Raw genomic sequence first — 26,145 nt, forward strand, 5'->3', positions numbered from 1 at the left:
CCATCGACGCACAGTAGCAGCAGTGTGTACCATCTACAAGATGCACTGAAACAACGCACCAAGGCTCCTTCGACAGCACCTTCCAAACCCGCAACCTCTACCAACTAGAAGGACCAGGGCAGCAAATGCACGGGAACACCACCTGCAAGTTCCCCTCCAAGTCACACACTATCCTGACTTGGAAATATATCGCCGTTCCTTCACTGTCGCTGGATCAAAGTCCTGGAACTCCCTCCCTAACAGCACTGTGGGTGTACCTACCCCAAATGGACTTTAGCGGTTCAAGAAGGCAGCTCACCACCACCTTCTCAAGGGCAATTAGGGATGGGCAAAAAATGCTGGCCTTGCCAGCGACACCCACATCCCATGAATGAATAAAAAAAATGGGATGATGATGGTTTCAGCAGCAGGTGAGCTGAGACGGGGTGAAGTCCAGCCTTGTTACGGAGGTGGAAATAGGGAGACTTGCTGGTGAAATAGGACACAGTGAACAGTGTGGTTCAGCTTCAAGTAGTCGCCAGGGAGAAGGATGGAGTCAGTGACGAGGGTGCAGAGACTAAAAACAATGGCTTCAGTCTTTATGATGCTTAGTTGGGGGATATTTCTGTACTGGATGTTGTACAAAGCAGAGTGGATGAGTTGAGAAAGAAGTGGTGGTGAGCTGGAAGAGGAAAGCTCTCACCAGCAGCTTTGCAACCAACTCCAGCTTGAGGAGAAGGACCAACTCCTGGCCCAATGGAAATACTGAGAGGGCGACCGATTAGACAACCAATAGGAGGGCGAACACATCGGCCAATCCGATCAGGGAGGGTGAAGGTGAACGAGCGCTCAACCAATAGGAGCAGCAGGTAAGTCGTTATCGCTGTCCAATCCGATCGGGGCGGAAGGAGCGATCCAATGGGGCGGCGAGTTCCCAGAGAATCACTATCCAATCCAAATACGGAGGACCGGCTTCAGCCAATCAATGCAGGGCGAGTCTGTCCAATGGCGCTCGAGCCTTTGTCAGCCAATGGGTGAGTGGCAGCGCGGCGGGCTTGACCAATCAGTGAGTGCGCGGCCTGCAGCCCCGGTAGCGACAGGGGCGAGAGCTGGAGCGGGCGGAGCGCGGAGCCAGAGCCGAGAAAATGCCGAATAAAAGCAAGAAAGACAAGGTATAAAAGCGGCAGCTTCAGCAGGGCGGCTTGTGGAGGGCAGGTGTTACTGATCTGTAGCCTGGGGCAGATTAATGTTTGATATTCTCCCCCTGCGGCCTGCACTCTGCCTCGGCGGCGCCTCCTCATTTATTTATTAATTATCTCGAGGTTACTGCAGCTCACCGGCACTTGTCTCCTTCTCTCCTGCAGGAGCCCAATAAATCCAGCAAGACTTCAAAGAGCGGCGGCAAGGATGGCGCTGAGAACACGGAAGAGGTAAATGGACAAGAACAAACAGCTCCGGCTGGGCGGCTGCTCCTTGTTGCTGGAGCCGGGATCCCGCCTCCCTTTTGTCTCCGGACGAACGCAAGGCCTCCGATTCGTACAAAGATATGATCTTGAGGAGGAGGATGGGGGGGGGGAAGATCAGAGGAGGAGGAGGATGGGGGGTAAGATCAGAGGAGGAGGAGGATGGGGGGTAAGATCAGAGGAGGAGGAGGATGGGGGGGGGAAGATCAGAGGAGGAGGAGGATGGGGGGTAAGATCAGAGGAGGAGGAGGATGGGGGGTAAGATCAGAGGAGGAGGAGGATGGGGGGTAAGATCAGAGGAGGAGGAGGATGGGGGGTAAGATCAGAGGAGGAGGAGGATGGGGGGTAAGATCAGAGGAGGAGGAGGATGGGGGGGGGAAGATCAGAGGAGGAGGAGGATGGGGGGTAAGATCAGAGGAGGAGGAGGATGGGGGGGGAAGATCAGAGGAGGAGGAGGATGGGGGGGGGGAAGATCAGAGGAGGAGGAGGATGGGGGGTAAGATCAGAGGAGGAGGAGGATGGGGGGTAAGATCAGAGGAGGAGGAGGATGGGGGGGGGGAAGATCAGAGGAGGAGGAGGATGGGGGGGGGGGAAGATCAGAGGAGGAGGAGGATGGGGGGAAGATCAGAGGAGGAGGAGGATGGGGGGAAGATCAGAGGAGGAGGAGGATGGGGGGAAGATCAGAGGAGGAGGAGGATGGGGGGAAGATCAGAGGAGGAGGAGGATGGGGGGAAGATCAGAGGAGGAGGAGGATGGGGGGAAGATCAGAGGAGGAGGAGGATGGGGGGAAGATCAGAGGAGGAGGAGGATGGGGGGAAGATCAGAGGAGGAGGAGGATGGGGGGAAGATCAGAGGAGGAGGAGGATGGGGGGAAGATCAGAGGAGGAGGAGGATGGGGGGAAGATCAGAGGAGGAGGAGGATGGGGGGAAGATCAGAGGAGGAGGAGGATGGGGGGAAGATCAGAGGAGGAGGAGGATGGGGGGGAAGATCAGAGGAGGAGGAGGATGGGGGGGAAGATCAGAGGAGGAGGAGGATGGGGGGGGGGGAAGATCAGAGGAGGAGGAGGATGGGGGGGGGAAGATCAGAGGAGGAGGAGGATGGGGGGGGGGAAGATCAGAGGAGGAGGAGGATGGGGGGGGGGGAAGATCAGAGGAGGAGGAGGATGGGGGGGGGGGAAGATCAGAGGAGGAGGAGGATGGGGGGGGGGGAAGATCAGAGGAGGAGGAGGATGGGGGGGGGGGAAGATCAGAGGAGGAGGAGGATGGGGGGGGGGGAAGATCAGAGGAGGAGGAGGATGGGGGGGGGGGAAGATCAGAGGAGGAGGAGGATGGGGGGGGGGGGAAGATCAGAGGAGGAGGAGGATGGGGGGGGGGGAAGATCAGAGGAGGAGGAGGATGGGGGGGGGGGAAGATCAGAGGAGGAGGAGGATGGGGGGGGGGAAGATCAGAGGAGGAGGAGGATGGGGGGGGGGGAAGATCAGAGGAGGAGGAGGATGGGGGGGGGGGAAGATCAGAGGAGGAGGAGGATGGGGGGGGGGGAAGATCAGAGGAGGAGGAGGATGGGGGGGGGGGAAGATCAGAGGAGGAGGAGGATGGGGGGGGGGAAGATCAGAGGAGGAGGAGGATGGGGGGGGGGGAAGATCAGAGGAGGAGGAGGATGGGGGGGGGGGAAGATCAGAGGAGGAGGAGGATGGGGGGGGGGGAAGATCAGAGGAGGAGGAGGATGGGGGGAAGATCAGAGGAGGAGGAGGATGGGGGGAAGATCAGAGGAGGAGGAGGATGGGGGGAAGATCAGAGGAGGAGGAGGATGGGGGGAAGATCAGAGGAGGAGGAGGATGGGGGGAAGATCAGAGGAGGAGGAGGATGGGGGGAAGATCAGAGGAGGAGGAGGATGGGGGGAAGATCAGAGGAGGAGGAGGATGGGGGGAAGATCAGAGGAGGAGGAGGATGGGGGGAAGATCAGAGGAGGAGGAGGATGGGGGGAAGATCAGAGGGGGGGGGGAAGATCAGAGGAGGAGGAGGATGGGGGGGGGAAGATCAGAGGGGGGGGGGAAGATCAGAGGAGGAGGAGGATGGGGGGAAGATCAGAGGAGGAGGAGGATGGGGGGAAGATCAGAGGAGGAGGAGGATGGGGGGAAGATCAGAGGAGGAGGAGGATGGGGGGAAGATCAGAGGAGGAGGAGGATGGGGGGAAGATCAGAGGAGGAGGAGGATGGGGGGAAGATCAGAGGAGGAGGAGGATGGGGGGAAGATCAGAGGAGGAGGAGGATGGGGGGAAGATCAGAGGAGGAGGAGGATGGGGGGAAGATCAGAGGAGGAGGAGGATGGGGGGAAGATCAGAGGAGGAGGAGGATGGGGGGAAGATCAGAGGAGGAGGAGGATGGGGGGAAGATCAGAGGAGGAGGAGGATGGGGGGAAGATCAGAGGAGGAGGAGGATGGGGGGAAGATCAGAGGAGGAGGAGGATGGGGGGGGAAGATCAGAGGAGGAGGAGGATGGGGGGGAAGATCAGAGGAGGAGGAGGATGGGGGGGGGGAAGATCAGAGGAGGAGGAGGATGGGGGGGGGGGGGGAAGATCAGAGGAGGAGGAGGATGGGGGGGGGGGAAGATCAGAGGAGGAGGAGGATGGGGGGGGGGGAAGATCAGAGGAGGAGGAGGATGGGGGGGGGGGAAGATCAGAGGAGGAGGAGGATGGGGGGGGGGGAAGATCAGAGGAGGAGGAGGATGGGGGGAAGATCAGAGGAGGAGGAGGATGGGGGGAAGATCAGAGGAGGAGGAGGATGGGGGGAAGATCAGAGGAGGAGGAGGATGGGGGGAAGATCAGAGGAGGAGGAGGATGGGGGGAAGATCAGAGGAGGAGGAGGATGGGGGGAAGATCAGAGGAGGAGGAGGATGGGGGGAAGATCAGAGGAGGAGGAGGATGGGGGGAAGATCAGAGGAGGAGGAGGATGGGGGGAAGATCAGAGGAGGAGGAGGATGGGGGGAAGATCAGAGGAGGAGGAGGATGGGGGGAAGATCAGAGGAGGAGGAGGATGGGGGGAAGATCAGAGGAGGAGGAGGATGGGGGGAAGATCAGAGGAGGAGGAGGATGGGGGGAAGATCAGAGGAGGAGGAGGATGGGGGGAAGATCAGAGGAGGAGGAGGATGGGGGGAAGATCAGAGGAGGAGGAGGATGGGGGGAAGATCAGAGGAGGAGGAGGATGGGGGGAAGATCAGAGGAGGAGGAGGATGGGGGGAAGATCAGAGGAGGAGGAGGATGGGGGGAAGATCAGAGGAGGAGGAGGATGGGGGGAAGATCAGAGGAGGAGGAGGATGGGGGGAAGATCAGAGGAGGAGGAGGATGGGGGGAAGATCAGAGGAGGAGGAGGATGGGGGGAAGATCAGAGGAGGAGGAGGATGGGGGGAAGATCAGAGGAGGAGGAGGATGGGGGGAAGATCAGAGGAGGAGGAGGATGGGGGGAAGATCAGAGGAGGAGGAGGATGGGGGGAAGATCAGAGGAGGAGGAGGATGGGGGGAAGATCAGAGGAGGAGGAGGATGGGGGGGAAGATCAGAGGAGGATGGGGGGAAGATCAGAGGAGGAGGAGGATGGGGGGAAGATCAGAGGAGGAGGAGGATGGGGGGAAGATCAGAGGAGGAGGAGGATGGGGGGGAAGATCAGAGGAGGATGGGGGGAAGATCAGAGGAGGAGGAGGATGGGGGGAAGATCAGAGGAGGATGGGGGGAAGATCAGAGGAGGATGGGGGGAAGATCAGAGGAGGATGGGGGGAAGATCAGAGGAGGATGGGGGGAAGATCAGAGGAGGATGGGGGGAAGATCAGAGGAGGATGGGGGGAAGATCAGAGGAGGATGGGGGGGAAGATCAGAGGAGGATGGGGGGAAGATCAGAGGAGGAGGAGGATGGGGGGAAGATCGGAGGAGGATGGGGGGAAGATCGGAGGAGGATGGGGGGAAGATCGGAGGAGGATGGGGGGATGATCGGAGGAGGATGGGGGGAAGATCGGAGGAGGATGGGGGGAAGATCGGAGGAGGATGGGGGGAAGATCGGAGGAGGATGGGGGGAAGATCGGAGGAGGATGGGGGGAAGATCGGAGGAGGATGGGGGGAAGATCGGAGGAGGATGGGGGGAAGATCGGAGGAGGATGGGGGGAAGATCAGAGGAGGATGGGGGGAAGATCAGAGGAGGATGGGGGGAAGATCAGAGGAGGATGGGGGGAAGATCAGAGGAGGATGGGGGGAAGATCAGAGGAGGATGGGGGGAAGATCAGAGGAGGATGGGGGGAAGATCAGAGGAGGATGGGGGGAAGATCAGAGGAGGATGGGGGGAAGATCAGAGGAGGAGGAGGATGGGGGGAAGATCAGAGGAGGATGGGGGGAAGATCAGAGGAGGAGGAGGATGGGGGGAAGATCAGAGGAGGAGGAGGATGGGGGGAAGATCAGAGGAGGAGGAGGATGGGGGGAAGATCAGAGGAGGAGGAGGATGGGGGGGGGAAGATCAGAGGAGGAGGAGGATGGGGGGGGGAAGATCAGAGGAGGAGGAGGATGGGGGGGGGAAGATCAGAGGAGGAGGAGGATGGGGGGGGAAGATCAGAGGAGGAGGATGGGGGGGGAAGATCAGAGGAGGAGGAGGATGGGGGGGGGAAGATCAGAGGAGGAGGAGGATGGGGGGGAAGATCAGAGGAGGATGGGGGGAAGATCAGAGGAGGAGGAGGATGGGGGGAAGATCAGAGGAGGATGGGGGGGAAGATCAGAGGAGGATGGGGGGGAAGATCAGAGGAGGATGGGGGGGAAGATCAGAGGAGGATGGGGGGAAGATCAGAGGAGGAGGAGGATGGGGGGAAGATCGGAGGAGGATGGGGGGAAGATCGGAGGAGGATGGGGGGAAGATCGGAGGAGGATGGGGGGAAGATCGGAGGAGGATGGGGGGAAGATCGGAGGAGGATGGGGGGAAGATCGGAGGAGGATGGGGGGAAGATCGGAGGAGGATGGGGGGAAGATCGGAGGAGGATGGGGGGAAGATCGGAGGAGGATGGGGGGAAGATCAGAGGAGGATGGGGGGAAGATCAGAGGAGGATGGGGGGAAGATCAGAGGAGGATGGGGGGAAGATCAGAGGAGGATGGGGGGAAGATCAGAGGAGGATGGGGGGAAGATCAGAGGAGGAGGAGGATGGGGGGAAGATCAGAGGAGGAGGAGGATGGGGGGAAGATCAGAGGAGGAGGAGGATGGGGGGAAGATCAGAGGAGGAGGAGGATGGGGGAAGATCAGAGGAGGATGGGGGGAAGATCAGAGGAGGAGGAGGATGGGGGGAAGATCAGAGGAGGAGGAGGATGGGGGGAAGATCAGAGGAGGATGGGGGGAAGATCAGAGGAGGATGGGGGGAAGATCAGAGGAGGATGGGGGGGAAGATCAGAGGAGGATGGGGGGAAGATCAGAGGAGGATGAGGATGGGGGGAAGATCAGAGGAGGATGGGGGGAAGATCAGAGGAGGATGGGGGGAAGATCAGAGGAGGATGGGGGGAAGATCAGAGGAGGATGGGGGGAAGATCAGAGGAGGATGGGGGGAAGATCAGAGGAGGAGGAGGAGGATGGGGGGAAGATCAGAGGAGGATGGGGGGAAGATCAGAGGAGGATGGGGGGAAGATCAGAGGAGGATGGGGGGAAGATCAGAGGAGGATGGGGGGAAGATCAGAGGAGGATGGGGGGAAGATCAGAGGAGGATGAGGATGGGGGGAAGATCAGAGGAGGATGGGGGGAATATCAGAGGAGGATGGGGGGAATATCAGAGGAGGATGGGGGGAAGATCAGAGGAGGAGGAGGATGGGGGGAAGATCGGAGGAGGATGGGGGGAAGATCGGAGGAGGGTGGGGGGAAGATCGGAGGAGGGTGGGGGGAAGATCGGAGGAGGGTGGGGGGAAGATCGGAGGAGGGTGGGGGGAAGATCGGAGGAGGGTGGGGGGAAGATCGGAGGAGGGTGGGGGGAAGATCGGAGGAGGGTGGGGGGAAGATCGGAGGAGGGTGGGGGGAAGATCGGAGGAGGGTGGGGGGAAGATCGGAGGAGGGTGGGGGGAAGATCGGAGGAGGGTGGGGGGAAGATCGGAGGAGGGTGGGGGGAAGATCGGAGGAGGGTGGGGGGAAGATCGGAGGAGGGTGGGGGGAAGATCGGAGGAGGAGGAGGATGGGGGGAAGATCAGAGGAGGAGGAGGATGGGGGGAAGATCAGAGGAGGAGGAGGATGGGGGAAGATCAGAGGAGGAGGAGGGGGAAGATCAGAGGAGGAGGAGGATGGGGGGAAGATCGGAGGAGGAGGAGGATGGGGGGGTGAGGGAAGATCAGAGGGGGAGGAGGAGGGTGGGGTGAGGGAAGATCAGAGGGGGAGGAGGAGGGTGGGGGAAGATCAGAGGAGGAGGATGGGGGGTGGGAGAAGATCAGAGGAGGAGGAGGAGGATGGGGGAAGATCAGAGGAGGAGGAGGATGGGGGAAGATCAGAGGAGGAGGAGGGGGAAGATCAGAGGAGGAGGAGGATGGGGGGAAGATCGGAGGAGGAGGGGGATGAGGGGAAGATCGGAGGAGGATGGGGGGAAGATCGGAGGAGGAGGAGGAGGATGATGGGAAGATCGGAGGAGGAGGAGGATGGGGGGGGAAGATCGGAGGAGGATGTGGGGGTGGGGGAAGATCAGAGGAGGAACAGGATGGGGGGGTGGGGGAAGATCAGAGGAGGAGGAGGATGGGGGGGTGGGGGAAGATCAGAGGAGGAGGAGGATGGGGGGGTGAGGGAAGATCAGAGGGGGAGGAGGAGGGTGGGGGAAGATCAGAGGAGGAGGATGGGGGGTGGGAGAAGATCAGAGGAGGAGGAGGAGGATGGGGGAAGATCAGAGGAGGAGGAGGAGGAGGAGGATGGGGGAAGATCAGAGGAGGAGGAGGAGGATGGGGGAAGATCAGAGGAGGAGGTGGAGGATGGGGGAAGATCAGAGGAGGAGGAGGAGGATGGGGGAAGATCAGAGGAGGAGGAGGAGGATGGGGGAAGATCAGAGGAGGATGGGGGAAGATCAGAGGAGGAGGAGGAGGAGGGGGAAGATCAGAGGAGGAGGAGGAGGATGGGGGAAGATCGGAGGAGGAGGAGGAGGAGGATGGGGGAAGATCGGAGGAGGAGGAGGAGGAGGATGGGGGAAGATCGGAGGAGGAGGAGGAGGAGGATGGGGGAAGATCGGAGGAGGAGGAGGAGGAGGATGGGGGAAGATCGGAGGAGGAGGAGGAGGAGGATGGGGGAAGATCGGAGGAGGAGGAGGAGGAGGATGATGGGGGAAGATCGGAGGAGGAGGAGGAGGAGGATGGGGGAAGATCGGAGGAGGAGGAGGAGGAGGATGGGGGAAGATCGGAGGAGGAGGATGGGGGAAGATCGGAGGAGGAGGAGGAGGAGGATGGGGGAAGATCGGAGGAGGAGGAGGAGGAGGATGGGGGAAGATCGGAGGAGGAGGAGGAGGAGGATGGGGGAAGATCAGAGGAGGAGGAGGAGGATGGGGGAAGATCAGAGGATGGGGGAAGATCAGAGGATGGGGGAAGATCAGAGGAGGGGGAGGAGGATGGGGGAAGATCAGAGGAGGGGGAGGAGGATGGGGGAAGATCAGAGGAGGGGGAGGAGGGGGAGGAGGATGGGGGAAGATCAGAGGAGGGGGAGGAGGATGGGGAAGATCAGAGGAGGAAGAGGATGGGGTAAGATCAGAGGAGGATGGAGGGGGAGGATGGAGAAAGATCAGAGGAGGATGGAGAAAGATCGGAGGAGCATGGGGAAGATGAGAGGAGGATGGAGGGGGAGGATGGAGGGGGAGGGGAAAATTGGGGGAGGGAAGGGGGAGGTGGATCGGGGGTGAAGAGTTGGGATAGGAGCAGGTGGAGGTTTGAGGGGGCGGAGGAGGATGGGGGAAGATCAGAGGAGGAGGAGGATGGGGGAAGATCAGAGGAGGAGGAGGTGGATGGGGGAAGATCAGAGGAGGAGGATGGGGGAAGGTCAGAGGAGGAGGATGGGGGAAGGTCAGAGGAGGAGGAGGAGGATGGGGGAAGGTCAGAGGAGGAGGAGGAGGATGGGGGAAGATCAGAGGAGGAGGAGGAGGATGGGGGAAGATCAGAGGAGGAGGAGGAGGATGGGGGAAGATCAGAGGAGGAGGAGGAGGATGGGGGAAGATCAGAGGAGGAGGAGGAGGAGGATGGGGGAAGATCAGAGGAGGAGGAGGAGGATGGGGGAAGATCAGAGGAGGAGGAGGAGGATGGGGGAAGATCAGAGGAGGAGGAGGAGGAGGATGGGGGAAGATCAGAGGAGGAGGATGGGGGAAGATCAGAGGAGGAGGAGGAGGATGGGGGAAGATCAGAGGAGGAGGAGGAGGAGGATGGGGGAAGATCAGAGGAGGAGGAGGAGGAGGATGGGGGAAGATCAGAGGAGGAGGAGGAGGATGGGGGAAGATCAGAGGAGGAGGAGGAGGAGGATGGGGGAAGATCAGAGGAGGAGGAGGAGGAGGATGGGGGAAGATCAGAGGAGGAGGAGGAGGAGGATGGGGGAAGATCAGAGGAGGAGGAGGAGGAGGATGGGGGAAGATCAGAGGAGGAGGAGGAGGAGGATGGGGGAAGATCAGAGGAGGAGGAGGAGGATGGGGGAAGATCAGAGGAGGAGGAGGAGGATGGGGGAAGATCAGAGGAGGAGGAGGATGGGGGAAGATCAGAGGAGGAGGATGGGGGAAGATCAGAGGAGGAGGAGGAGGAGGAGGAGGAGGAGGATGGGGGAAGATCAGAGGAGGAGGAGGATGGGGGAAGATCAGAGGAGGAGGAGGATGGGGGAAGATCAGCGGAGGAGGAGGAGGAGGATGGGGGAAGATCAGCGGAGGAGGAGGAGGAGGATGGGGGAAGATCAGCGGAGGAGGAGGAGGAGGATGGGGGAAGATCAGCGGAGGAGGAGGAGGAGGATGGGGGAAGATCTGAGGAGGAGGAGGAGGATGGGGGAAGATCTGAGGAGGAGGAGGAGGATGGGGGAAGATCTGAGGAGGAGGAGGAGGATGGGGGAAGATCTGAGGAGGAGGAGGATGGGGGAAGATCTGAGGAGGAGGAGGATGGGGGAAGATCAGAGGAGGAGGAGGATGGGGGAAGATCAGCGGAGGAGGAGGAGGAGGATGGGGGAAGATCTGAGGAGGAGGAGGAGGATGGGGGAAGATCTGAGGAGGAGGAGGAGGATGGGGGAAGATCTGAGGAGGAGGAGGAGGATGGGGGAAGATCTGAGGAGGAGGAGGATGGGGGAAGATCAGAGGAGGAGGAGGATGGGGGAAGATCAGAGGAGGAGGAGGAGGAGGATGGGGGAAGATCAGCGGAGGAGGAGGAGGAGGATGGGGGAAGATCAGCGGAGGAGGAGGAGGAGGATGGGGGAAGATCAGCGGAGGAGGAGGAGGAGGATGGGGGAAGATCAGCGGAGGAGGAGGAGGAGGATGGGGGAAGATCAGCGGAGGAGGAGGAGGAGGATGGGGGAAGATCAGCGGAGGAGGAGGAGGAGGATGGGGGAAGATCAGCGGAGGAGGAGGAGGAGGATGGGGGAAGGTCAGAGGAGGAGGAGGATGGGGGAAGGTCAGAGGAGGAGGAGGATGGGGGAAGGTCAGAGGAGGAGGAGGATGGGGGAAGATCAGAGGAGGATGGGGGAAGATCAGAGGAGGAGGAGGATGGGGAAAGATCAGAGGAGGAGGAGGATGGGGAAAGATCAGAGGAGGAGGAGGATGGGGGAAGATCAGAGGAGGAGGAGGATGGGGGAAGATCAGAGGAGGAGGAGGATGGGGAAGATCAAAGGAGGAGGAGGAGGAGGATGGGGGAAGATCAGAGGAGGAGGAGGTGGAGGATGGGGGAAGATCAGAGGAGGAGGAGGTGGAGGATGGGGGAAGATCAGAGGAGGAGGAGGTGGAGGATGGGGGAAGATCAGAGGAGGAGGAGGTGGAGGATGGGGGAAGATCAGAGGAGGAGGAGGAGGAGGATGGGGGAAGATCAGAGGAGGAGGAGGAGGAGGAGGATGGGGGAAGATCAGAGGAGGAGGAGGATGGGGAAGATCAGAGGAGGAGGAGGATGGGGGAAGATCAGAGGAGGAGGAGGATGGGGGAAGATCAGAGGAGGAGGAGGATGGGGGAAGATCAGAGGAGGAGGAGGATGGGGGAAGATCAGCGGAGGAGGAGGAGGATGGGGGAAGATCAGCGGAGGAGGAGGAGGAGGATGGGGGAAGATCAGCGGAGGAGGAGGAGGAGGATGGGGGAAGATCAGCGGAGGAGGAGGAGGAGGATGGGGGAAGATCAGCGGAGGAGGTGGAGGAGGATGGGGGAAGATCAGAGGAGGAGGAGGAGGAGGATGGGGGAAGATCAGCGGAGGAGGAGGAGGAGGATGGGGGAAGATCAGCGGAGGAGGAGGAGGAGGATGGGGGAAGATCAGCGGAGGAGGAGGAGGAGGATGGGGGAAGATCAGCGGAGGAGGAGGAGGAGGATGGGGGAAGATAGGAGGAGGAGGATGGGGGAAGATCAGAGGAGGAGGAGGATGGGGGAAGATCAGCGGAGGAGGAGGAGGATGGGGGAAGATCAGCGGAGGAGGAGGAGGATGGGGGAAGATCAGCGGAGGAGGAGGAGGATGGGGGAAGATCAGCGGAGGAGGAGGAGGATGGGGGAAGATCAGCGGAGGAGGAGGAGGAGGAGGATGGGGGAAGATCAGCGGAGGAGGAGGAGGAGGAGGATGGGGGAAGATCAGCGGAGGAGGAGGAGGAGGATGGGGGAAGATCAGCGGAGGAGGAGGAGGAGGAGGATGGGGGAAGATCAGCGGAGGAGGAGGAGGAGGATGGGGGAAGATCAGCGGAGGAGGAGGAGGAGGATGGGGGAAGATCAGAGGAGGAGGAGGAGGATGGGGGAAGATCAGAGGAGGAGGAGGAGGATGGGGGAAGATCAGAGGAGGAGGAGGAGGATGGGGGAAGATCAGAGGAGGAGGAAGATCAGAGGAGGAGGAAGGGGGAAGTTCAGGGGAGGAGGAGGAGGAGGAGGATGGGGGAAGATCAGGGGAGGAGGAGGAGGAGGAGGAGGATGGGGGAAGATCAGGGGAGGAGGAGGAGGAGGATGGGGGAAGATCAGGGGAGGAGGAGGAGGAGGATGGGGGAAGATCAGAGGATGGGGGAAGATCAGAGGATGGGGGAAGATCAGAGGAGGGGGAGGAGGATGGGGGAAGATCAGAGGAGGGGGAGGAGGATGGGGGAAGATCAGAGGAGGGGGAGGAGGATGGGGGAAGATCAGAGGAGGGGGAGGAGGATGGGGGAAGATCAGAGGAGGGGGAGGAGGATGGGGAAGATCAGAGGAGGAAGAGGATGGGGTAAGATCAGAGGAGGATGGAGGGGGAGGATGGAGAAAGATCAGAGGAGGATGGAGAAAGATCGGAGGAGCATGGGGAAGATGAGAGGAGGATGGAGGGGGAGGATGGAGGGGGAGGGGAAAATTGGGGGAGGGAAGGGGGAGGTGGATCGGGGGTGAAGAGTTGGGATAGGAGCAGGTGGAGGTTTGAGGGGGCGGAGGAGGTCGGGGAAGTGGGGGGGGCGCGGCTGACCAGATAGGAAGGAGGAGGGAGAGGAGGCCGGTGGGAGTGTGGAGGAGGAGGAGGCTGCTTTGCCGCTGGGGGAGCTGGAGGAGGAGGAAGCCTGGGCGGAGGCAGCGATGGACTGGGGAGTTGGAGCTGGTGGAGGAGTTGGATTGGGGAGTATTGATAAGGTTGTAAATTAATAATGGTAAAGCTGTCATATGTTTCCAACAGCATTTGTTTTTTATTCCTTCGGGGGATGTAGGCTTTGCTGTCTGGGGCAACATTTATTGCCCATCCTTTATTGCTCATCCCTTATTGACCTCGAGAAGATGGTGGTGAGCTGCCTGCTTGAACCACTGCAGTCCATGTGGGGTAGGTACGCCCTACGCTGTAAGGGAGTTCCAGGATTTTGACCCAGCGACAATGAAGGAACGGCGATACAAGTCAGGATGATGTGTGACTTGGAGAGGAACTTGCAGGTGGTGCTGTTCCCATGCATCTGCTGTCCTTGTCCTTCTAGTTGGTCGTGGGTTTGGAAGTTGCTGTCGAAGGACCCTTGATGTGTTGCTGCAGTGCATCTTGAGGATGGAACACACTGCTGCCGCTGTGCGTCGGTAATGTTGGGAATAAATGTTTGTGGATGGGGTGCAAATTAAGCAGGCTGTTTTGTCCTGGATGGTTTCGAGCTTCTTGAGTGTTGTTGGAGCTGCACCCATCCAGGCAAGTGGAGAGTATTCTATCACACTCCTGACTTGTGCTTTGTAGATGGTGGACAGGCTTTGGGGAGTCAGAAGGTGAGTTACTCACTGCAGAATTCCTAGCCTCTGACCTGCTCTTCTAGCCACAGCATGTTGAAAGTGGGGATTCAGTGATGGTAATGCCATTGAACGTCATGGGGAGATGGTTGGATTCTCTCTTGTTTGTGATGGTCATTGCCTGGCACTTGTGTGGTATGAATGTTACTTGCCACTTAGCCCAAGCCTGGATATTGTCCAGGTCTTGCTGTATCTGGATATGGGCTGCTTCAGTATCTGCGAAGTCACGAATGGTGCTGAACATTGTGCAATCATGAGTGAACATCCCCACTTCTGACCTTATGATGGAAGGATGGTCATTGATGAAGCAGCTGACGATGGTTAGGTTTAGGACACTACATTGAGGATCTCCTGCAGTGATGTCCTGGGACTGAGATGATTGACCTCCAACAACCACAGCCATCTTCCTTTGTGCTAGATATGACTCCAACCAGCGGAGAGTTTTCCCCCGATTCCCATTGACCTCAGTTTTGCTAGGGCTCCTTGATGTCATACTCGGTCAAATGCTGCCTTGATGTCAAGGGCAGTCACCATCACCTCACCTCTGGAGTTCAACTCTTTTGTCCATGTTTGGACCAAGGCTGTACTGAGGTCTAGAGCTGAGTGACCCTGGCGGAACCCTAACTGAGTGTCAGTGCGCAGGTTGGAAACATAGAAAAATAGGAGCAGGAGTAGGCCATTCAGCCCTTCGAGCCTGCTCCGCTATTCAATACGATCGTGGCTGATCATCGAAACTCAGTACCTGTTTCTGCTTTCTCCCTGTATCCCTTGATCCCTTTAGCCCTAAGAACTATATATAACTCTTTCTTGAATATATTTTATGATTTGGCCTCAACTGCTTTCCATGGTAGAGAATTCCACAGGTTCACCACTCTCTGGGTGAAGAAATCCCTCCTCATCTCAGTCCTAAATGGCTTATTCCTTATCCTTAGACTGTGACCCCTGGTCCTGGATTCCCCCACCATCGGGAACATCCTTCCTGCATCTAGTCTGTCCAGTCCTGTTAGAAATTTGTGGGTTTCTTTGAGATCCCCTCTCATTCTTCTAAACTCTAGCGAATACAAACCTAATCGACCCAATATCTCTTCATACATCAGTCCTGCCATCCCAGGAATCAGTCTGGTGAACCTTCGCTGCACTCCCTCCATAGCAAGAATATCCTTCCTCAGATAAGGAGACAGAAACTGCACAGAATACGCCAGATGTGGTCTAACCAAGGCCTTGTATAATTGCAGCAAAACATCCCTGCTCCTGTACTTGAATCCTCTCGCTGTGAAGGCGAACATACCATTTGCCTTCTTAACTGCCTGCTGCACCTGCATGCTTTCTTTCAGCGACTGGTGCACAAGGGCACCCAGGTCTCACTGCACCTCCCCCTTTCCCAATCTATCACCGTTCAGATAATCTGCCTTTGTGTTTTTGCCACCAAAGTGGATAACCTCACATTTATCCACATTATACCGCATCTGCTATGTATTTGCCCACTCTCTCAATCTGTCCAATTCACACTGGAGCTTTTCTGCATCCTCCTTACAGCTCACACTCCCACCCAGCTTTGTGTCGTCTGCAAACTTGGAAATATTACATTTACTTCCCTCATCTATATCATTCATATATATTGTGAATAGCTGGGGTCCTTGCACTGATCCCTGCGGTACCCCATTAGTCACTGCCTGCCACTCGGAAAAAGATCCGTTCATTCCTACTCTTTGTTTCCTATCTGCCAACCAGTTCTCTATCCATGTCAGTACCTTACTCTTAATCCCATGTGCTTTAATTTTGCACACTAATCTCTTATGTGGCACCTTGTCGAAAGCCTTCTGAAAGTTCAAATACACCACATCCACTGGTTCTCCCTTATCTATTCTACTAGTTACATCCTCAAAAAATACCAGTAGACTTGGCAAGCGTGATTTCCCTTTCGTAAATCCAGGTTATTGCTAAGCAAGTGCCGCTTGATAGCACTGTCGATGACCCCTTCCATCACTTCATTGATGATCGGGGGTAGACTGATGGGGCGGTAACTGGCTGGGTCAGATTTGTCCTGCTTTTTTGCACAGGACATACCTGGGCAATTTTCCTCATTGCCAGGTAGATGCCAGTGTTGTAGCTGTACTGGAACAGCTTGGCTATGGGCGTGGCTGGTTCTGGAGCACAAGTCTTCAGTACAGTTGCTGGAATGCTGGGGCCCATAGCCTTTGCAGTATCCAGTACCTTCTGCTGTTTCTTGATGTCACATGGAGTGAATCAGATTGGCTGAAGACTAGCATCTGTGATGCTGGGGACCTCAGGAAGAGGCTGAGATGAATTATCCACTCGGCACTTCTGGCTGAAGATGGATGCAAATGCTTCAGCCTTTCCTTTTGCACTATGTGCTGGGCTCCCCCATTGTTGAGGATGGGGATGTTTGTGGAGCCCCCTCCTCCTGTCAGTTTAATTGTCCACCACTATTCATGACTGGCTGTGGCAGGACTGCAGAGCTTAGATCTGATCCTTTAGTTGTGGGAGAACTTAGCCCTGTCTATTGCATGCTGCTTCTGCTGTTTGGCATGCAAGTAGTCCTTCGTTGTAGCTTCACCAGGCTGGCACCTTATGTTTAGGTATGACTGGTGCTGCACTCCTCATTGAACCAGGGTAATGGTAGAGTGGGGATAAGCCGGGCCATGTAGTTACGGTTTGTGGTTGAATATAATTCTGCTGCTGATGGCCCACAGTGCCTCATGTATGCTTGAGAAGGGGACAAGGTGTTGGGGGTAATGGAGGAATGGACCAGGGTGTTGCAGAGGGAATGACCCCTGCGGAATGCTGATGGGAAGGAAGGGGAAGATGCATTTGATGGTGGCATCACGCTGGAGGTGGTGAAAATGGTGGAGGATGATCCTCTCGATGTGGGGGCTGGTGGGATGGAAAGTGAGGACAAGGGGAACCCTGTTGGTTCTGGGGGAGAGGGGAAGGGGTGAGGGCAGAAGTGCGGGAAATGATGAGGTCGCGCTGGGGCCAGACGACTGGTGGGATGCCCGAAACTCCGCTTCAAGGATATTTGCAAGCATGACATGAAGGCCCTAAATGTCGACTATTGCACCTGGGAGTCACTAACTGGCCAAAGAGGGAAATGGCGACACATCCTGTGGACTGGCGTGCACTGCCATGACAATCATTTGCTAGCAGCAGCTTGGCAACAGGCGCCAACATCAAAAACAACAACTCAAAGTGTCACTTGGCAACTTCATGTGCAGCCCTTGTGGCAGAACCTACCTCTCAAGGATTGGCCTTCACAACCATCAGCGAAGGTGCACCAAGAGAAGGCAGCCCACCTAAATGAATTGTTTTTTGTGTGTCCATCATCTTTTGAAGATGGAAAGATGACAACCATTGTACTTGGGCTGTCCAGAAAATGAGAGTGAATCTGGCAATTTGTAACAGCTATTTAAAATGCATTTTGCTCGTGGATCTGGCTGTGTTCAATATAATATTTAGCAAATAGTTGGCGAGGTTGCATATATATTTTGTGCTTCGTTTTTAACTGTCATACTTGATGAGATCCCAACTTAGTTGAGAATGTGTGTTACTTAATTCTGGAGAATCAGATGTCAGTCAGCATGGTTTGCTTTTGCCTGGGAAAAGTTTACCACAATGTTATGATAGATACAGATGAGGGAGGCCATTTTAGCTCACCCATCCAAAATAAAAGATCTACAGCCTCCACCAGCTAACTCTTGAGATCATTGTAGACAAGCCAAATCTTGATCCTCTGAAGTAAATTCTCCAGCAGTAGATTCTGAATAACTTACAGTTGGAACTAGCGTAGGAGCATTCAGGCTTATTGTATCACTCAGCTGCAAATTTTCTTCTCTCTATTTTGTGTTTGGATGGGTGTTATCCTGCCATTCACACCTCATCTAGACACACATTTTGATGTTCCGATGAAAGGTCACAGACCTGAAACGTTAACTCTACTTCTTTCTCCACAGATGCTGCCTGAATTGCTGAGTATTTCCAGCACTTTGTCTTTATTTCAGATTTCCAGCATCTGCAGTATTTTGCTTTTATTTTATTAGGCACACATTTTGTTTCTTTACTTGTCCCGTTACTGCTTTGTACCATGAAACCTTCTGTCATTTAATCTCTCCTATCCCACCCTATCACAGACCATCCCTTTTTTTTTTGTTCTTCCCACCCTACCCCTTTCAGTTGCCCAAAACCAATCACATTGCTAACTTTCCCCAGTTCTGATGTAAGGTCATTGACCTGAAATGTTAACTGTTTCCCTCTTCACAGATGCTGCTTCTCCTGCTGAGTGTTTCCAGTATTTGCTGTTTGTATTTCAGATTTCCAGCATCCGCATTAATTTGCTTTTGTACATTTAAGGCGATGCTAGATAAACATGAGGGAGAAAGAAGTAGATGGATGTGTTGGGGTTAGATGAAGAAGGGTGAAAGGAGGCTTTTATGATGTATAAATACTGACATGGGCTGAAGAGTAAACTAGCTAGTAATATAAAAGCTCTTACAATCTGTTTTATAGGTATATAAAAAGGAAGAGAGTAGGTCAAGTAAAGCTTGGTCCCTTTAGAAGCAGAGACAGGACAAATTATCATGGGGAATGAGGAAATGGCAGAGGCATTGAACAAATATTTTGTGTCTGTCTTCATAGTAGAAGACACAATTTTCATACCAGAAATAGGAGCTAAAAGGTGAGGAAATTCCTATCAGCAGAGAAAAGTATTGGAGAAACTTAAGGGACTAAAATCCAACAAATCCTTGGGACCAGATGGCCTACACCCTAGGGTTCTAAAAGAGATAGCTGCAGAGATTCTGGAAACATTAGCTCTGATTTTCCAAAAATTCCTTAGATTTGGGAACGGTCCCATCAGATTGAAAGTTGGCAAATATTACACCGCTTTTCAAGAAAGGAGGGAGAGAGAAAACCGGGAACTACAGGTCAGTTAGCCTAACATCAGTCATTGGGAAAATAGAGTCATAGTTAAACAGCACAGAAACAGGCCCTTTGTCCCATTCTTCTAAAGGGACCAAGGTTTACTTGACCTACTCTCTTCCTTTTTATATACCTATAAAACAGATTGTAAGAGCTTTTATATTACTGGCTAGTTTACTCTTCAGCCCATGTCAGTATTTATACATCATAAAAGCCTCCTTTCACCCTTCTTCCAGCCGCATGGAAGATGGCAGGATCCCCAAAGACGCATTATACAGCGAGCTCGCCACTGGTATCAGACCCACCGGCCGTCCATGTCTCCGCTTTAAAGACGGCTGCAAACGCGACATGAAGTCCTGTGACATTGATCACAAGTTGTGGGAGTCAGTTGCCAGCGATCGCCAGAGCTGGCGGGCAGCCATAAAGGCGGGGCTAAAGTGTGGCGAGCCGAAGAGACTTAGCAGTTGGCAGGAAAAAAGACAGAAGCGCAAGGGGAGAGCCAACTGTGTAACAGCCCCGACAAACAAACTTTTCTGCAGCACCTGTGGAAGAGTCTGTCACTAGAATTGGCCTTTATAGCCACTTCAGACGTTGCTCCACAAACCACTGACCACCTCCAGGCGCTTACCCATTGTCTCTCGAGACAAGGAGGCCAAAGAAGAAGAAGAAGAAGAGTAATTGGGAAAATGGAGTCATAGAGTTACACAGCACAGAAACAGGCCCTTTGTCCCATTGTGTCTGTGCTGGCCATCAAGCACCTAACTATTCTAATCCCATTTTCCAGCACTTTGCCCGTAGCCTTGTATGCTATGGAGTTTCAAGTGCTCATCTAAATATTTAAATGCTGTGAGGGTTCCTGCCTCTACCACCTCTTCAGGCAGTGCGTTCCAGATTCCAACCACCCTCTGGGTGAAAAGTTTTTTCCTCAAATGCCCTCTAAACCTCCTGCCCCTTACCTTAAATCTGTGCCCCCTCCGCTAAGGGAAAAAGTTTCTTCCTATCTAACCTATCAATGCCCCTCATAATTTTGTATACCTCAATTATATCTCCCCTCAGCCTTATCTGCTCTAAGGAAAACAACCCTAGCCGATCCAGTCTCTCTTCATAGCTGAAATGCTCCAGCCCAGGCAACATCCTGGTAAATCTCCTCTGCGCCCTCTCCAGTGCAATCACATCCTTCCTATAGTGTGGTGCCCAGAACTGTACACAGTACTCCAGCTGTGGGCTAACCAGCGTTTTATACAGCTCCATCATAACCTCCCTGCTCTTATATTCTATGCCTCGGCTAATAAAGGCAAGTATCCCATATGCCTTCCTAACCACCTTATCTACCTGTACTGCTGCCTTCAGTGATCTATGGACAAGTACGCCAACGTCCCTCTGACCTTCTGTACTTCCTAGTGTCCTACCATCCATTGTATATTCCCTTGCCTTGTTAGTCCTCCCAAAATGCATCACCTCACACTTCGCGGGATTAACTTTCATTTACCACTGCTCCACCCATCTTACCAGCCCATCTATATTGTCCTGTAATCTAAGGCTTTCCTCCTCACTATTTTTGACACCACCAATTTTCGTGTCATCTGCGAACTTACTTATCATGCCTCCTATATTCACGTCTGAATCATTAATGTACACTACAAACAGCAAGGGTCCCAGCACCGATCCCTGTGGTACACCACTGGTCACAGGCTTCCATTCGCAAAAACAACCCTTGACCATCACCCTCCGCCTCCTGCCACTAAGCCAATTTTGGATCCACTTTGCCAAATTGCCCTGGATCCCAAGGGCTCTTACCTTCTTAACCAATCTTCCATGCGGTATCTTACTGAAGTCCATGCAGACCACATCAACTGCTTTACCCTCATCTACACATCTAGTCACCGCCTCAAAAAATTCAATCAAGTTAGTTAGACACGATCTCCCCCTGACAAAGCCATGCTGACTATCCCTGATTAATTCCTGCCTCTCCAAGTGGAGATTAATCCTGTCCCTCAGAATAGTTTCCAATTTTTTCCCAACCACTGATGTTAGATTCACAGGCCTGTAATTACCTGGTTTATCCCTGCTACCCTTCTTGAATAATGGCACCACATTCGCTGTCCTCCAGTCCTCTGGCACCTCTCCTGTGGCCAAAGAGGATTTGAAAATTTGTGTCAGAGTCCCTGCTATCTCCTCCCTTGCCTCATATAACATCCTGGGATACATCTCATCTGGGCCTGGGATTTATCCACTTTTAAGCCCGCTAAAGCAGCTAATACTTCCTCCCTTTCAATGCTAATACGTTCAAGTATATCACAATCCCCCTCCCTGATCTCTACACCTACATCGTCCTTATCCATAGTGAACACAGATGAAAAGTAATCAATTAAAACTTCACCTATGTCCTCTGGCTCCACACGCAGATTGCCACTTTGGTCCCTAATGGGCCCTACTCTTTCCCTGTTTATCCTCTTGCCCTTAATATACTTATAAAGCGCCTTGGGATTTTCCTTTATCTTGCCCACCAGTGTTTTTTCATGTCCCCTCTTGGCTCTCCTAATTACTTTTTTTCGTACCCCCCCTTCACTTTCTATACTCCTCTAGGGCTTCCACTGTTTTCAGCACTCCGAATCTGCCATAAGCCTCCTTTTTTTTCCTGATCCAATCTTCTATATCCTTTGACATCCGGGGTTCCCTGGACTTGCTGGAATCTATTATGAAAGAAGTCTTAACAATGCACTTAGAAAAGCACAGTATGATTAGAACAAGTCAACATGGTTTTACTAAAGGGCGGCACAGTGGCGCAGTGGTTAGCACCGCAGCCTCACAGCTCCAGCGACCCGGGTTCAATTCTGGGTACTGCCTGAGTTGAGTTTGCAAATTCTCCCTGTGTCTGCGTGGGTTTTCTCCGGGTGCTCCGGTTTCCTCCCACAGCCAAAAGACTTGCAGGTTGGTAGGTAAATTGGCCATTATAAATTGTCCCTAGTATAGGTAGGTGGTAGGGAAATATAGGGACAGGTGGGGATGTGGTAGAAATATGGGATTAGTGTAGGATTAGTATAAATGGATGGTTGATGGTCGGCACAGACTCGGTGGGCTGAAGGGCCTGTTTCAGTGCTGTATCTCTAAACTAAACTAAAAAACAAATGTATTAGTTTTTTGAGGATTAAAGTAGGTGCTTGATAGCTGGCACAGACACGATGGGCCACAGGGCCTGTTTCTGTGCTATATAACTCTATGACTTTGTGACTAGTAGGGTAGATAAAGAGGAACCAGTAGATGTAGTATACCTGGATTTCCAAAAGGCATTTGATAAAGTGCCACATAAAAGATTAATAGGCAAGATAAGGGCTCATGAATTTGGGGTAATATATTAGCGTAGATAGAGGATTGGTTAATGGACAGGAAGCAAAGAGTGGGCATAAATGGTGCCTTTTCAAGTTGGCAGGCTGTAACTAATGGAGTGCCACAAGGATCAGCGCTGGGGCCTCAGCTATTTACAATCTATATTAATGACTTGGATGAAGAGACAGAGAATAATGTATCTAAGTTGGCTGATGATACAAAGCTCGGTGGAAAGGTAAGCTGAGAAGACACAGAGGCTGCAAAGAGACATAGACAGGTTAAGTGAGTGGGCAACAAGGTGACAGATGGAGTATAATGTAGGGAAGTGTGAAGTTATTCATTTGGATCATAAGAATATGAAAACTTTTTTAAAAGGTGTAAAATTTGTAAGTGATCAAGGAGACTTGGTGTGCTTGTACAAGGAATGCAGAAAGTTAGCCTACAGATACAGCAAGCAATTAGGAAGGCAAATGGCATGTTGGCCTTTATTGCAAGGGGGTTGGAGTACAGGAATAGGGAAGTCTTGCTACAATTGTACAGGGTTTTAGTGAGATCACACCTGGAATACTGTGCAATTTTGGTCTCCACATTTGGGAAAGGATATACTTGCATTGGAGGTTATACAGCAAAAGTTTACTAAATTGTCCTATGACAGGCTGAATAAATTGGGCCTGTATTCTCTGGAGTTTAGAAGAATGAGAAGCAATCTAAATGAAAAACGGGTGCTGCCAGATCTGCTGAGTGGTTCCGGCATTTCTTGTTTTTATTTCAGATTTCCAGCGTCTGCAGTATTTTGCTTTTATCCCACTGATTTTTGATGCCCCTTGCTGTTTCCTGGCTCCACCTAAATTGATTATACATCCTCATCCTTGGAACTAAGATCCTCTCACTAATGTACTGATTTTGACCCTTATTAAGAGTATTACCTCTTCCTTTTTTGCCTATTTTTGATGATTGATGAAGGAAGGGCAGTGGATGTTATCTATATGGACTTCAGTAAAGCCTTTGACAAGGTCCCGCATGGCAGACTGGTACAAAAGGTGAAGTCACACGGGATCAGAGGTGAGCTGGCAAGCTACAGAACTGGCTCGAGCATAGAAGACAGAGGGTAGCAGTGGAAGGGTGCTTTTCTGAATGGAGGGATGTGACTAGTGGTGTTCCGCAGGGATCAGTGCTGGGACCTTTGCTGTTTGTAGTATATATAAATGATTTGGAGGAAAATGTAGCTGGTCTGATTAGTAAGTTTGCGGACGACACAAAGGTTGGTGGAGTTGCGGATAATGATGAGGATTGTCAGAGGATACAGCAGGATATGGATCAGTTGGAGACTTGGGCGGAGAAATGGCAGATGGAGTTTAATCCGGACAAATGTGAGGTAATGCATTTTGGAAGGTGGGAGGTATACAGTAAATGGCAGAACCCTTAGGAGTATTGACAGGCAGAGAGATCTGGGCGTACAGGTCCACAGGTCACTGAAAGTGGCAACGCAGGTGGATAAGGTAGTCAAGAAGGCATACGGCATGCTTGCCTTCATCGGTCGGGGCATAGAGTATAAAAATTGGCAAGTCATGTTGCAGCTGTACAGAACTTTAGTTAGGCCACACTTAGAATATTGTGTGCAATTCTGGTCACCACACTACCAGAAGGACGTGGAGGCTTTGGAGAGGGTACAGAAGATGTTTACCAGGATGTTGCCTGGTCTGGAGGGCATTAGCTATGAGGAGAGGTTGGAAAAACTCGGATTGTTTTCACCGGAACGACGGAGGTGGAGGGGCGACATGATAGAGGTTTACAAAGTTATGAGAGGCATGGACAGAGTGGATAGTCAGAAGCTTTTTCCCAGGGTGGAAGAGTCAGTTACTAGGGGACATAGGTTTAAGGTGAGAGGGGCAAAGTTTAGAGGGGTTGTGCGAGGCAAGTTCTTTACACAGAGGAATCTGGAACACGGGGACACAGTCTCAGGATAAGGGGTCAATCATTTAGGACTGAGATGAGGAGAAATTAGTACACTTAAAGGGTTGTGAATCTTTGGAATTCTCTATCCCAGAGGGTTGTGGATGCTCCATCGTTGAATACATTTAAGGCTGGGATAGACAGATTTTAGTTCTCTTAGGGAATCAAGGGATATGGGGAGCGGGCAGGAAAGTGGAATTGAAGCCTAAGATCAGCCATGATCATATTGAATGACGGAGCAGGCTCAGTGAGCCTTATGGTCTACTCCTCCTATTTCTTGTGTTCTTGTGTATATGGAACCTTGGAATATTGTGAACAGTTCTAGTCTCCATATTGTAACATAGAGAGGCACTAGAAAAGGTGTAATTTAAGGTGAATAGCACAGATGCATTTAAGGGGATGCTAGGTACACGTAGAGAGAAAGGAATAGAAGGGTTGTCAATAGGGTTGGATGAAGGGTGGGTAGAGGCTTGTGTGGAGCATGGACCTCTTGGTCTGCATGACCTGTTTCTGTGCTGCAAATACTATGTATTAAGTAAGTTGCAGATGTGAGCTTCGAGGGTTTGACACATGTTTTATAAAAATCAACCAAGCTTCAAGATATGGTTAGCCCAGTTGCAGTCTGCCTGGCTGAGATGCGCAGGCACAAAAGAGCCATTCCAGAAAGAGCAAAATGATACTCTGTGCAAGCTGTAATTACTGCCTTCTGCAGTAGTTTGAATTGACTATTTCCAGTGATCTGCCCTTAAAAAATGGTACTACGATCTAATTGTTCCAGAAGCGACGACAAATAATTTGCTTCATGTCTTCCCCCACCCTATTTCTTCAGTCTGTCATAGCTATTACAACATAGAAGGAGGCCATTTGATCCATCAAGTCCATGAACCATGCTAGTTCTCTATCGAGCAGTCCAGCCAGTCGCAGTCCCCAGCTCATCCCCGTAGTCGTGCAAGTCATATTTCCCTTGATTGCACATCGAATTTCTTTTTGAACTTATTGATCGTCTCCACTTCCACTACCCTTGAAGGCAGCAAGTTAGCACATTCCAGGTCATTACCACTTGCTGTGCTTTTTTTTTTAAAAAAAAAGAAACTTCTTCCTCACATTCCCCCCCACCGCCTCCCCCATCTGTTGCCCAAAACCTTAAAACTATATCCCCGAATCCTTGTTCTTTTTTTTTTCTTTTTTTCTTTTGGGCCTCCTTATCTCGAGAGACAATGGATATGCGCCTGGAGGTGGTCAGTGGTTTGTGAAGCAGCGCCTGGAGTGGCTATAAAGGCCAATTCTGGAGTGACAGGCTCTTCCACAGGTGCTGCAGAGAAATTTGTTTGTCGGGGCTGTTACACAGTTGGCTCTCCCCTTGCGCCTCTGTCTTTTTTCCTGCCAACTACTAAGTCTCTTCGACTCGCCACAATTTAGCCCTGTCTTTATGGCTGCCCGCCAGCTCTGGCGAATGCTGGCAACTGACTCCCACGACTTGTGATCAGTGTCACACGATTTCATGTCGCGTTTGCAGACGTCTTTATAGCGGAGACATGGACGGCCGGTGGGTCATCAGCTATTGGGAACACCTTTTCTTTGTCTATCTTATCTATACTTGTCATAATTTTGTATATCTCCATCAAATCTCCCTTCAACCTCCTTTTGTTCCAAGGAGAACAACCCAGCTTCTCCAGCCTAACCTTGTAGCTAAATTCCTTCATCCCTGGAACCATTCTGGTAAATCTCCTCTGCACCCTCTCAACAACCCTCACATCCTTCCTAAAGTGTGACCAGAACTCAACACCATACTCTAGTTGTGGCCTCACCAGACCTTTAGAAAGGTTTAGCATAACTTCCTTGCTTCTATTTATGAAGCAAGATCCCATATGCTTTGCTAATTACTCTTTCAATGTGTCCTGCCACCCTCAAGGATTTGTGCATGTGAACCTCAGGTCCATCTGTCCCTGTGCACTCTTTAGAACTGTGTCATTTAGTCTATATTGCCCCTCCCTATCCATTCTGCTAAAATGCATCATCTCATACTTGTATTAAATTCCGTCTGCCCATTCTGCAAGTCTATCAATGCTCTGTTGCAGTTGATTGGTATCATTCTCATTTTGTGCCATAT

General features: G+C 53.2%; 1 protein-coding gene across 5 annotated transcripts in view; it reads left to right on the forward strand.

Moving 5' to 3' along the window:
- Nucleotides 1-1,060: 1,060 nt before the first annotated feature.
- The window catches only part of ppp2r5d (protein phosphatase 2, regulatory subunit B', delta), a 352,877-nt gene continuing 327,792 nt past the window's right edge, over nucleotides 1,061-26,145 (forward strand). For 4 of the 5 annotated variants that reach the window (XM_068028209.1, XM_068028214.1, XM_068028221.1 and 1 more), the window contains exons 1-2: nucleotides 1,061-1,151; nucleotides 1,344-1,409. In XM_068028209.1, coding sequence (XP_067884310.1) covers nucleotides 1,125-1,151; nucleotides 1,344-1,409 — 93 coding nt within the window. In that variant the 5' untranslated portion in view covers nucleotides 1,061-1,124. The remainder of the gene's footprint in view (nucleotides 1,152-1,343; nucleotides 1,410-26,145) is intronic. The other variant, XM_068028210.1, reaches the window with a different exon arrangement.

This window comes from Heterodontus francisci, chromosome 3, assembly GCF_036365525.1.
Source record: "Heterodontus francisci isolate sHetFra1 chromosome 3, sHetFra1.hap1, whole genome shotgun sequence".
Taxonomy (NCBI): domain Eukaryota; kingdom Metazoa; phylum Chordata; class Chondrichthyes; order Heterodontiformes; family Heterodontidae; genus Heterodontus; species Heterodontus francisci.